This window comes from Thalassophryne amazonica, chromosome 3 (assembly GCF_902500255.1).
Source record: "Thalassophryne amazonica chromosome 3, fThaAma1.1, whole genome shotgun sequence".
Taxonomy (NCBI): domain Eukaryota; kingdom Metazoa; phylum Chordata; class Actinopteri; order Batrachoidiformes; family Batrachoididae; genus Thalassophryne; species Thalassophryne amazonica.
Window position 1 is genome coordinate 1,357,842 of NC_047105.1, and position 14,232 is coordinate 1,372,073.

The 14,232-nt window shown below is 42.2% G+C and overlaps 1 protein-coding gene across 2 annotated transcripts in view; it reads right to left on the reverse strand.

The window, feature by feature from the left end:
- LOC117504839 (deoxynucleotidyltransferase terminal-interacting protein 1) overlaps positions 1–14,232 on the reverse strand; it is a 54,581-nt gene that overhangs the window by 34,310 nt on the left and 6,039 nt on the right. For both annotated transcript variants that reach the window (XM_034164399.1, XM_034164390.1), the window contains exons 3-4: positions 9,239–9,335; positions 8,076–8,174 (exon numbers count right to left, since the gene is read on the reverse strand). In XM_034164399.1, coding sequence (XP_034020290.1) covers positions 8,076–8,174; positions 9,239–9,335 — 196 coding nt within the window. The remainder of the gene's footprint in view (positions 1–8,075; positions 8,175–9,238; positions 9,336–14,232) is intronic.

Here is a 14,232-nt window from a genome sequence, read left to right on the forward strand (position 1 = left end):
GACTATGTGATTGTTTTTAATCAGGACAGAGTCATTAGTAAAATATGAATTTTACTATTCTAGTGATTGTGAATGTTTTTGAAATTATGCACAATAGGGATGGGGCTTCTTCACTCATCAGAACGACTCTTGCTTGCCTCTACTGGTGGTTGGCTCTCACTGCGGTATTGTATCACTTCCTGTTCCGGAGCACAGCGGTGTTTTTCTGTATCTGTTAGCTGTTTAATCTGCGCAGTTAGATTGGTCTAGTTAACTAGATAACGATTTGTTTCACAGTGTAATCTTCACGTGCCTTAACTAAAGCACTCCCTCTGCTGAATCACCTCTAAATTATTTACACATTATTCACTTTGTGTGTTTTTAGGAATCCGCTAGCTTAGCGCAGCTACTAGCGCTTAGCCGGTTTAGCATGGCGGCTTCTCCTGTCTCTCCTGCACTTTTATGCTCTGGGTGTGAAATGTTTAGTTATTCCTCGGCCTCCTTTAGCAGTAATGGTACTTGTAATAAGTGTAGCTTATTTGTAGCTTTGGAGGCCAGCCATGAATGACAGCCTCAACACTGCATTTAATCTATTGTTAGACTCAATTGGCTTTGCTCAAAAAGTAAATGAGTCCACCCACCACTTTAATCATACCTTAGATATTGTTCTGACTTATGATATGGAAATTGAAGACTTAACAGTATTCCCTGAAAACTCCCTTCTGTCTGATCATTTCTTAATAACATTTACATTTACTCTGATGGACTACCCAGCAGTGGGGAATAAGTTTCATTACACCAGAAGTCTTTCAGAAAGCGCTGTAACTAGGTTTAAGGATATGATTCCTTCTTTATGTTCTCTAATGCCATATACCAACACAGTGCAGAGTAGCTACCTAAACTCTGTAAGTGAGATAGAGTATCTCGTCAATAGTTTTACATCCTCATTGAAGACAACTTTGGATGCTGTAGCTCCTCTGAAAAGAGCTTTAAATCAGAAGTGCCTGACTCCGTGGTATAACTCACAAACTCGTAGCTTAAAGCAGATAACCCGTAAGTTGGAGAGGAAATGGCGTCTCACTAATTTAGAAGATCTTCACTTAGCCTGGAAAAAGAGTCTGTTGCTCTATAAAAAAGCCCTCCATAAAGCTAGGACATCTTACTACTCATCACTAATTGAAGAAAATAAGAACCCCAGGTTTCTTTTCAGCACTGTAGTCAGGCTGACAAAGAGTCAGAGCTCTATTGAGCCGAGTATTCCTTTAACTTTAACTAGTAATGACTTCATGACTTTCTTTGCTAATAAAATTTTAAACTATTAGAGAAAAAATTACTCATAACCATCCCAAAGACGTATCGTATCTTTGGCTGCTTTCAGTGATGCCGGTATTTGGTTAGACTCTTTCTCTCCGATTGTTCTGTCTGAGTTATTTTCATTAGTTACTTCATCCAAACCATCAACATGTTTATTAGACCCCATTCCTACCAGGCTGCTCAAGGAAGCCCTACCATTATTTAATGCTTCGATCTTAAATATGATCAATCTATCTTTATTAGTTGTGTATGTACCACAGGCTTTTAAGGTGGCAGTAATTAAACCATTACTTAAAAAGCCATCACTTCACCCAGCTATCTTAGCTAATTATAGGCCAATCTCCAACCTTCCCTTTCTCTCAAAAATTCTTGAAAGGGTAGTTGTAAAACAGCTAACTGATCATCTGCAGAGGAATGGTCTATTTGAAGAGTTTCAGTCAGGTTTTAGAATTCATCATAGTACAGAAACAGCATTAGTGAAGGTTACAAATGATCTTCTTATGGCCTCAGACAGTGGACTCATCTCTGTGCTTGTTCTGTTAGACCTCAGTGCTGCTTTTGACACTGTTGACCATAAAATTTTATTACAGAGATTAGAGCATGCCATAGGTATTAAGGCACTGCGCTGCGGTGGTTTGAATCATATTTATCTAATAGATTACAATATGTTCATGTAAATGGGGAATCTTCTTCACAGACTAAGGTTAATTATGGAGTTCCACAAGGTTCTGTGCTAGGACCAATTTTATTCACTTTATACATGCTTCCCTTAGGCAGTATTATTAGACGGCATTGCTTAAATTTTCATTGTTACGCAGATGATACCCAGCTTTATCTATCCATGAAGCCAGAGGACACACACCAATTAGCTAAACTGCAGGATTGTCTTACAGACAAAGACATGGATGACCTCTAATTTCCTGCTTTTAAACTCAGATAAAACTGAAGTTATTGTACTTGGCCCCACAAATCTTAGAAACATGGTGTCTAACCAGAGCCTTACTCTGAATGGCATTACCCTGACCTCTAGTAATACTGTGAGAAATCTTGGAGTCATTTTTGATCAGGATATGTCATTCAATGCGGCATATTAAACAAATATGTAGGACTGCTTTTTTGCATTTGCGCAATATCTCTAAAATTAGAAAGGTCTTGTCTCAGAGTGATGCTGAAAACTAATTCATGCATTTATTTCCTCTAGGCTGGACTATTGTAATTCATTATTATCAGGTTGTCCTAAAAGTTCCCTGAAAAGCCTTCAGTTAATTCAAAATGCTGCAGCTAGAGTACTAACGGGGACTAGAAGGAGAGAGCATATCTCATCTTAGGGACCTCGTAGTACCATATCACCCCAATAGAGCGCTTCGCTCTCAGACTGCAGGCTTACTTGTAGTTCCTAGGGTTTGTAAGAGTAGAATGGGAGGCAGAGCCTTCAGCTTTCAGGCTCCTCTCCTGTGGAACCAGCTCCCAATTCAGATCAGGGAGACAGACACCCTCTCTACTTTTAAGATTAGGCTTAAAACTTTCCTTTTTGCTAAAGCTTATAGTTAGGGCTGGATCAGGTGACCCTGAACCATCCCTTAGTTATGCTGCTATAGACGTAGACTGCTGGGGGTTCCCATGATGCACTGTTTCTTTCTCTTTTTGCTCTGTATGCACCACTCTGCATTTAATCATTAGTGATCGATCTCTGCTCCCCTCCACAGCATGTCTTTTTCCTGGTTCTGTTGTGAAAGTGTAGGAACATGGACCCACAACAGGGGCGCAAATGAACGGACAATGAAGGAGGTCAAATAACAACACTTTACTGTTGTGAAGAAGCACAACCAACATGGCGAATGTTAAATTTAACAGACAGTCAATTACAAGGGTGATGTGTGGGCAGGCTCGAAGATAAGAGACGTCCGTCCAAGCAGAACCAGAACCACACGATTTCCTCCGCCACCGAACCCCGGGAATACTGGAGCCGCCAAGTCCCAAACACCCAGGTGGCCACTGCCTCCACTTGTCGGATCTGGTACTGCTGGCGAGGAACAAAAAACAGTTAGATGTGGGTGCGTGTGCACCCAGCAACACGTATGGTGGGAATGCCCACTCCACCTCTCGTCGAAAAAAGAAAGAATATCTGCTGTCCAACACACACAAGCAATAGATATTCCTGTCAGAGAATCAACACAGTCAGCTGAGATCGTTACCTCCTTGGTAGAGCGATATCTCGGCAAAGAGGTGGAGATGTCGTCCTGCTGATATACCACTGCTGATTGGATGATTGGTGACAGCTGTTGTAGGCGATAAGTGACAGCTGTCACCCCGGCTGCTCCTGTGAGGCGGCAGCGCCGTCTGGTGCCTGGAGCCCGCACTCCAGACAGGGCGCCCTCTGGTGGTGGTGGGCCAGCAGTACCTCCTCTTCAGCGGCCCACACAACAGGTTCTCTCCCTCAGCCCCAACCAGTCCCAGCAGAAGACTGCCCCTCCCTGAGCCTGGTTCTGCTGGAGGTTTCTTCCTGTTAAAAGGGAGTTTTTCCTTCCCACTGTCACCAAGTGCTTGCTCACAGGGGGTCGTTTTGACCGTTGGGGTTTTACGTAATTACTGTATGGCCTTGCCTTACAATATAAAGCGCCTTGGGGCAACTGTTGTTGTGATTTGGCGCTATATAAATAAATTGATTGATTGATTGATTGATTCTACCTCTGCAAATGTCTTTTTGAATGAACTTTGACTTCATGGACATGTTTACACCCCTTTACATCCACCACCTGAGCTCGGTGGGGTTTGCATAATGTTTTGTAATACCCACTATTGCACATTTCTATTTAAACCAAATACCTGCATGTTGTACCTCTTTAGAATCAGACAATCTCAAAGAAACAACCATCAATTCCAATCTAAGACAACCATCCACAACAAAAGCCAATAACTAATAATTTGTCATCATGCGAGGTCTGTTAGAAAAGTATCGGACCTTTTTATTTTTTGCAAAAACCATATGGATTGAATCATGTGTGATTGCATCAGCCAAGCTTGAACCTTTGTGCGCATGCGTGTTTTTTTACGCCTGTCGGTTGCGTCATTCACCTGTGAGCAGGCTTTGAGTGAGCACTGGTCCACCCCTCTCGTCGGATTTTTATTGCGAATAAATGTCTGAACGATTTGGAGCTTTGCTGCATCAATTTTTTTCCAGAAAATGTGCGAGACCTCCAGGTGGGACACCGTTCGGAAAATTCAGATGGCTTTCAGGAACGATTTTATGGGGATTACACAGATTAAGGAGTGATCCAGACGGTTTAAAGACCGCCCACAGCGTCTGAGAGCATGGCGCGCTCCCAGCCCCCATCGACAGGCTGAAACCCAGCTGAAACAATCAGATCATTTCCAACGTGAAGGCTTTGTTGATCCGGGACGTCGTCTGTCTTACACAAAAATGGCAGAAGGCGTGGACATCAGCACTTTTTCGGCACATTCCACTGTTACAGGAGTTTTTTTCATGGAAAGAGAAGCGGAGGGATGCGCCACGGAGCCGTCATAGCAAGGCACAAAACCACCTCCGTGTTGGTCTCACAGGACGGCTTTCAGGTGGATTTCGGTCGGTGGGTTTTCAGTTGTGTGACTAACCGAGAAATTGAGCATGAGCTGGACATGCCAGAACATGTCCTGTGAGGCTTCATCACGGCGTTTGCTTTGCGCCATGCGGCTCCACTGCGATGCGCGGAATTCCTCCGCACGTCTATCTCAATGTGCCGAAAAAGTGCAGATGTCCACGTCTTCCACAATTCCTGTGGAAGTCAGATGACGTCCCGGATCAACACAGCGTCAGTTTAGAAATTAACGGCAAATTCCACTGTTACAGGAGTTTTTGTCATGGAAAGAGGAGCGGAGGAAATTCCGCATGTCGCGGTGGAGCCGCATGGCGCAAAGCAACGCCATGATGAAGCCTCACAGGACATGTTCTGGCATGTCCAGCTCATGCTCAATTTCTCGGATAATCACACGACTGAAAACCCGACAGCCGTCTGAAATCCACCTGAAAGCCGTCCTGTGAGACCAACACGGAGGTGGTTTTGTGCCGCATCATGAACGGCTCCGTGGCACATCCCTCCGCTTCTCTTTCCATGAAAAAAAAACTCCTCTAACAGTGGAATGTGCCGAAAAAGTCTTGATGTTCACGTCTTCTGCCATTTTAGTGAAAGTTAGACGACGTCCCGGATCAACAAAGCCTTCACGTTGGAAATGATCTGGTTGTTTCAGCGGAGTTTCAGCCTGTCGATCGGCGCTCGGAGTGCGCTGCGCTCTCAGCAGCTGTGGGCAGTCTTTAAACCGTCTGGATCACTCCTTAATCTGTGTAATCCCCATAAAATCGTCCCTGAAAGCCATCTGAATTTTCCGAACGGTGTCCACCTGGAGGTCTCTCACAGTTTCTGGAAAAATTTGATGCAGCAAAGCTCCAAATCATTCAGACATTTATTCGCAATAAAATCTGATGAGAGGGGTGGACCACTGCTCACACAAAGCTGCTCACAGGTGAATGACGCAACCGACAGGCGTGAAAAACCTCACGCATGCGCACGAAGGTTCAAGCTTGGCTGATGCAATCACATGTGATTCAAATCCATATGTTTTTTGAAAAAAAAAAAAATAAAAAGGTCTGATACGTTTCTAACAGACCTCGTATTAGAATTCAGAATTTTCACTTCTTACCTTGTGCTGGTTCTTTGGAGCTCCAAATCAAACCCGGCCATAAGAGGGCTTATTTTGTTCGTGACACTCCACAGAAAAATATATTCAGTTGTATTTCCCATAAAGTAATGTTGTATGTTGTTATAATCCATCAATGTCAATTTATTCCATAAAAAAGTAAAAATATGATGATAAAAATGTGTCTTTCCCATGTTTCTGAAACTTTTGGATTTTCCATGTGACTTGAGCTTATTCACTACCCTGTTTACTCTATAAATCCAGCATAGGTTCCGTTGTAGGTACGCACAATTGTCTGGTGGACACTTTGGAGTAAAATGTGTGCTCCAAGGCACTTACGCATTGAAGATTCTGGCCATTTAGAGCTAGCAAACCCAGTGACGTATCAAACCCCACGAGTCATATTTTCTGTTAGCCATAAGATTTCCAGCGCACCATGGGAATTGTAGTCTTTAGCTACAAAGGCAGCCCATATCAGCATGCATAAGATGAACCACACGACAGAGGCCAGAGTGCACAGTAGAGCACAAGCCTAAGCATCCCTTGAACCCCCCGCTTTTTAAAGGTGACTTTTCCATCCCATTACGATGAGAAAAAAAATCCTGCTGAGGACCCTGTGATGGACTGGGGTCCTGTTCAAGGTGAATTCCGCCTCTCACCCTGTGACTGCTGGGATTGGCTCCAGCTGCCCCATGACCCATGTGTAACCCACATAAATATACAAAATTCCTATTTTTTCGCATGACCGCAAATGCCCTTTTGGGCTACGTCGGCTGTTGTAGCCAATCACACACTAGCAGTGTTGCATAAGACGCACTCAGCGCTTCTCATTCCCAGATGAGGGGAGACAAGCTGTATGCTAGCTGTAACAGTTACGCTCTAACTTGGTATTCTTTCGTTTTTATGTCTCACTTGTCAATATACTTATGGTTGTACATTCTTAGGCCTAAACCGTTACCGCTGATAGGCCTGTGCACCCGCCGTGTCCGTAACCTCTTGGAATTGGTGAGTCTGTTTGTTACATCTTACTGATATACTAATTGCTAACGTGTTAGCTTAGCGCTAGCCGCACCCTTTAGATCCAATGTATCTGATGCTAATTCTGTGTCTTATTAGCCTCATTAGCTGTGTTGGATTGGTTGTGTTTTAGGACACATCAGCTTGCTTTTGAGTGTTTGTTTTTGGAATTGTCTATGTAAATCTTCTTTTATGGATTTTAGGTTGTGCAGTTATGAACTCTGAATGTGTATACACTGAATGTATTTACTTGAATTAATTTGAAAGAAATCTAGCTAGTGGAAGTACTTAAGGAACTTCTTCATTTATTTTTTGGTCCTTTTTCAACACAGGCCAGGTGTGCCTGTTGGGTGCAAAGAAAACCCCCACCATGATGGCGAGCAAAGAGCCTGAACTTTATCTTCTGAAACATTTCTGGAAAACAACAAGAGTCTGTGGTCTGGTAGGACGCTGCCAGCCCGCTTTCTCCTTTCCCCTCTCCCTTCCCATTCACACTGCTTTTGTTTATGTGCACTCATGGACAGACCCTAATATTCAACGAACTCTGGTCATTCCTTTGGACATTTAATCCATTCATTATTGTGGATGGGATTGTGGGTTTATGGCCTAAGTGGTAATGTGGAGGGCACTTTCAGACTTCTTTGTGTTTGGATCTGTACTGTGAAAAAAGGTATTCGCTGTGAGCAAAGAACTCTTGCTGAAGCACTTTATTTATACTTTTCCTGAGACTTCTCAAATTCAGAATGAATCATTGCATCTGCAGACTGTACATATTGTAAATAATAAGGCCGTGTCTGTCATCTTTACTGCCACACACACCTCCCAGAGCCCAAACTACTACTTCTGATACTGGTCCATATCTTACAAACATTCTCTTTTGTAGTACTTGCTACACATGATTACAGTAAGCGGGTACAGAAAATAAATTTATGAACTCTGGATAAAGCTGGAACCCAGAACAAAGACACAACCATCTGGTCATGATGTCAACAGACCAAGAGCATGAATGGAATTCAATCAGCCAAACATATCAGCTGATCAATGAGGGTCAGAGGTCAAACAGATCACCTTACATGTTCCAGAACATTCCTGCAGGCATCTCTGATCAGCTGGTCTGTCTGAACGTCATCTCCAATATTCTCCTTCACGTTCTCTGCTGCTCTGTCGAAGAACTGCATCAGAACCAGGGAGCACAACCACAAAAGCTGTGTGAGGATCACACTGTGTCCACATGCAGGAGGTCATGACTATTGTTCCATCATTTATTGCATAGGTGTCAAACTGATTCCAGAAAGGGCCAAGAGGGTGCAGGTTTTCTTTGTAACCACCAACTCCACCAGGTGATTTCACTGATGAACATCACTTAGAGCAGATGGGAAGAATTCATCAGTGAAATCACCTGGTGGAGTTGGTGGTTACAAAGAAAACCTGCACCCTCTTGGCCCTTTCTGGAATCAGTTTGACACCTATGATTTATTGTGACAAGACACATTCCAGTGTTGAAACGTCACTGAGGCTTTGGGTTGATCTGCTCCTAAATTGGAACAGATCTTCACTGTTGGCCAGAGTTCTGTTGATCAGTCTGTTCTCTGGAACATCCTGAAAAGCAGCTGGACATTCTGGTGTTCCTCAGGGATGTACCCTGGTTCGAACCGTTGAGTGCCTGCATGGGCCAGGTGGTCGGCAAGACTTTCATCACATTACATCTTTAATGAACACATCATACAGCGTCGCAACTTCTCTTTAACAACACAGCTGTTTAATGACATTAACAGTGAGTCATGTGCCTCTGACAGCGTCGTTTTATATCACAGTAATAATGTACCTATGACGGCATGTTTTGGTTTTATTTTCGGGTAAGAACATGCCGCAGACTGCATGTTTTGGTTTTATTTTCGGGTAAGAACATGCCGCAGACTGCATGTTTTGGTTTTATTTTCAGGTAAGAACATTACTTCACGGTAATAACCTACCTCTGACAGCGCCTTTATGCTTTATTTCGCAGTGACGACGTGCTTCCAATGGCATCTTTACGTTTTATTTCACGGTGATAACGTACCTCCGACTGCGTCTTTTCCCAGCCTGGTGGGTACCTGACTGCACTGTTCCCTCACACATTTGTCAAATCTGTGTAGTAGTTTGAGTTTTCACGGTAGAAATAGAGCTATGTATCAATGACACAAGAACAACATCAAAACAAGCATGTCTTAAACATTAATAAAAAATTCACCCCAACCTTCTGGTACTTCCTGAACACCGCCATGATGTCATCATTGAAGCTGGGCTGCAGCACTGCCCTTAAGAGGTCCATGGACACCTGAGGATCCGTGTAACTACAGCACAAAGACATATCAGAATAACCAGCACTAAACCACCACCAGCAACTGTGCAACAAAAAAGAGGAAAAAAAAACACAGAGAGAAAAGAGGGAAAAAACAGTGCAAAAAAAAACCAAACAAAAGTTCCAAAATACAGCTCAAATGTTCAGAAAAAACAATTCAGAGTTCATTTCTGGAAATTAGCTTGGTTGAGTCAGCTGCATTGCCGTCAGCATCTTCTTTCTTTTTCCCGGTGTCACTGTACACGTGTCATTTCAGAGCATCAGCAGCAATTCACTGATTATCACCTCGTTTCTGCTTAAAAATGACTTCAGAATGATTTATGAGATTTTAAGTTGTCATCTGATGGCTAATAATCACATTATTCCCTTTGATCGCTTTAGTTGCAGAGAGTCAGACTCGGACGCACTGCTGCTGTGTGCGGATCGCTTCCCCCAGCTTTCATTACGAAATAATGCTGAATTTATGTGTAATGATTGTTGTACAAAAGCTTCAGATACAGTGAGGTCAAATAAGTATTTGATCCAGTGTTGATTTTGCAAGTTTTCCCACCTATAAAGAATGGAGAGGACTGGATTTTTTATCGTAGGTTCACTTCAACTGTGAGAGACAGAATCTCAAAAAAATCCAGAAAATCACATTGTGTGATTTTTAAATAATTAATTTTCATTTTATTGCATGAAATAATTATTTGATCCAATAGAAAAACAGAGCTTAATATTTGGTACAGAAACATTTGTCTGCCATTACAGAGGTCAAACGTTTCCTGTAGTTTTTCACCAGGTTTTCACACACTGCAGCAGGGATTTTGGTCCACTCCTCCATACAGATCAATCAATCAATCAATCAATCAATTTTTTTATATAGCGCCAAATCACAACAAACAGTTGCCCCAAGGCGCTTTATATTGTAAGGCAAGGCCATACAATAATTATGTAAAACCCCAACGGTCAAAACGACCCCCTGTGAGCAAGCACTTGGCTACAGTGGGAAGGAAAAACTCCCTTTTAACAGGAAGAAACCTCCAGCAGAACCAGGCTCAGGGAGGGGCAGTCTTCTGCTGGGACTGGTTGGGGCTGAGGGAGAGAACCAGGAAAAAGACATGCTGTGGAGGGGAGCAGAGATCGATCACTAATGATTAAATGCAGAGTGGTGCATACAGAGCAAAAAGAGAAAGAAACAGTGCATCATGGGAACCCCCCAGCAGTCTACGTCTATAGCAGCATACTAAGGGATGGTTCAGGGTCACCTGATCCAGCCCTAACTATAAGCTTTAGCAAAAAGGAAAGTTTTAAGCCTAATCTTAAAAGTAGAGCGGGTGTCTGTCTCCCTGATCTGAATTGGGAGCTGGTTCCACAGGAGAGGAGCCTGAAAAGCTGAAGGCTCTGCCTCCCATTCTACTCTTACAAACCCTAGGAACTACAAGTAAGCCTGCAGTCTGAGAGCGAAGCGCTCTATTGGGGTGATATGGTACTACGAGGTCCCTAAGATAAGATGGGACCTGATTATTCAAAACCTTATAAGTAAGAAGAGAATTTTAAATTCTATTCTAGAATTAACAGGAAGCCAATGAAGAGAGGCCAATATGGGTGAGATATGCTCTCTCCTTCTAGTCCCTGTCAGTACTCTAGCTGCAGCATTTTGAATTAACTGAAGGCTTTTTAGGGAACTTTTAGGACAACCTGATAATAATGAATTACAATAGTCCAGCCTAGAGGAAATAAATGCATGAATTAATTTTTCAGCATCACTCTGAGACAGACCTTTCTGATTTTAGAGATATTGCGTAAATGCAAAAAAGCAGTCCTACATATTTGTTTAATATGCGCTTTGAATGACATATCCTGATCAAAAATGACTCCAAGATTTCTCACAGTATTACTAGAGGTCAGGGTAATGCCATCCACAGTAAGGATCTGGTTAGACACCATGTTTCTAAGATTTGTGGGGCCAAGTACAATAACTTCAGTTTTATCTGAGTTTAAAAGCAGGAAATTAGAGGTCATCCATGTCTTTATGTCTGTAAGACAATCCTGCAGTTTAGCTAATTGGTGTGTGTCCTCTGGCTTCATGGATAGATAAAGCTGGGTATCATCTGCGTAACAATGAAAATTTAAGCAATGCTGTCTAATAATACTGCCTAAGGGAAGCATGTATAAAGTGAATAAAATTGGTCCTAGCACAGAACCTTGTGGAACTCCATAATTAACTTTAGTCTGTGAAGAAGATTCCCCATTTACATGAACAAATTGTAATCTATTAGACAAATATGATTCAAACCACCGCAGCGCAGTGCCTTTAATACCTATGGCATGCTCTAATCTCTGTAATAAAATTTTATGGTCAACAGTATCAAAAGCAGCACTGAGGTCTAACAGAACAAGCACAGAGATGAGTCCACTGTCCGAGGCCATAAGAAGATCATTTGCAACCTTCACTAATGCTGTTTCTGTACTATGATGAATTCTAAAACCTGACTGAAACTCTTCAAATAGACCATTCCTCTGCAGATGATCAGTTAGCTGTTTTACAACTACCCTTTCAAGAATTTTTGAGAGAAAAGGAAGGTTGGAGATTGGCCTATAATTAGCTAAGATAGCTGGGTCAAGTGATGGCTTTTTAAGTAATGGTTTAATTACTGCCACCTTAAAAGCCTGTGGTACATAGCCAACTAACAAAGATAGATTGATCATATTTAAGATCGAAGCATTAAATAATGGTAGGGCTTCCTTGAGCAGCCTGGTAGGAATGGGGTCTAATAAACATGTTGATGGTTGGGATGAAGTAACTAATGAAAATAACTCAGACAGAACAATCGGAGAGAAAGAGTCTAACCAAATACCGGCATCACTGAAAGCAGCCAAAGATAACGATACGTCTTTGGGATGGTTATGAGTAATTTTTTCTCTAATAGTTAAAATTTTGTTAGCAAAGAAAGTCATGAAGTCATTACTAGTTAAAGTTAATGGAATACTCAGCTCAATAGAGCTCTGACTCTTTGTCAGCCTGGCTACAGTGCTGAAAAGAAACCTGGGGTGTTCTTATTTTCTTCAATTAGTGATGAGTAGAAAGATGTCCTAGCTTTACGGAGGGCTTTTTTATAGAGCAACAGACTCTTTTTCCAGGCTAAGTGAAGATCTTCTAAATTAATGAGACGCCATTTCCTCTCCAACTTACGGGTTATCTGCTTTAAGCTACGAGTTTGTGAGTTATACCACGGAGTCAGACACTTCTGATTAAAGCTCTCTTTTTCAGAGGAGCTACAGCATCCAAGTTGTCTTCAATGAGGATGTAAAACTATTGACGAGATACTCTATCTCCCTTACAGAGTTTAGGTAGCTACTCTGCACTGTGTTGGTATATGGCATTAGAGAACATAAAGAAGGAATCATATCCTTAAACCTAGTTACAGCGCTTCTGAAAGACTTCTAGTGTAATGAAACTTATTCCCTACTGCTGGGTAGTCCATCAGAGTAAATGTAAATGTTATTAAGAAATGATCAGACAGAAGGGAGTTTTCAGGGAATACTGTTAAGTCTTCTATTTCCATACCATAAGTCAGAACAAGATCTAAGATATGATTAAAGTGGTGGGTGGACTCATTTACTTTTGAGCAAAGCCAATAGAGTCTAATAATAGATTAAATGCAGTGTTGAGGCTGTCATTCTCAGCATCTGTGTGGATGTTAAAATCGCCCACTATAATTATCTTATCTGAGCTAAGCACTAAGTCAGACAAAAGGTCTGAAAATTCACAGAGAAACTCACAGTAACGACCAGGTGGACGATAGATAATAACAAATAAAACTGGTTTTTGGGACTTCCAATTTGGATGGACAAGACTAAGAGACAAGCTTTCAATGAATTAAAGCTCTGTCTGGGTTTTTGATTAATTAATAAGCTGGAATGGAAGATTGCTGCTAATCCTCCTCCTCGGCCCGTGCTACGAGCATTCTGACAGTTAGTGTGACTCGGGGGTGTTGACTCATTTAAACTAACATATTCATCCTGCTGTAACCAGGTTTCTGTAAGGCAGAATAAATCAATATGTTGATCAATTATTATATCATTTACCAACAGGGACTTAGAAGAGAGAGACCTAATGTTTAATAGACCACATTTAACTGTTTTAGTCTGTGGTGCAGTTGAAGGTGCTATATTATTTTTTCTTTTTGAATTTTTATGATTAAATAGATTTTTGCTGGTTATTGGTAGTCTGGGAGCAGGCACCGTCTCTACGGGATGGGGTAATGAGGGGATGGCAGGGGGAGAGAAGCTGCAGAGAGGTGTGTAAGACTACAACTCTGCTTCCTGGTCCCAACCCTGGATAGTCACGGTTTGGAGGATTTAAGAAAATTGGCCAGATTTCTAGAAATGAGAGCTGCTCCATCCAAAGTGGGATGGATGCCGTCTCTCCTAACAAGACCAGGTTTTCCCCAGAAGCTTTGCCAATTATCTATGAAGCCCACCTCATTTTTTGGACACCACTCAGACAGCCAGCAATTCAAGGAGAACATGCGGCTAAACATGTCACTCCCGGTCCGATTGGGGAGGGGCCCAGAGAAAACTACAGAGTCCGACATTGTTTTTGCAAAGTTACACACCGATTTAATGTTAATTTTAGTGACCTCCGATTGGCGTAACCGGGTGTCATTACTGCCGACGTGAATTACAATCTTACCAAATTTACGCTTAGCCTTAGCCAGCAGTTTCAAATTTCCTTCAATGTCGCCTGCTCTGGCCCCCGGAAGACAATTGACTATGGTTGCTGGTGTCGCTAACTTCACATTTCTCAAAACAGAGTCGCCAATAACCAGAGTTTGATCCTCGGCGGGTGTGTCGTCGAGTGGGGAAAAAACGGTTAGAGATGTGAACGGGTTGACGGTGTACAC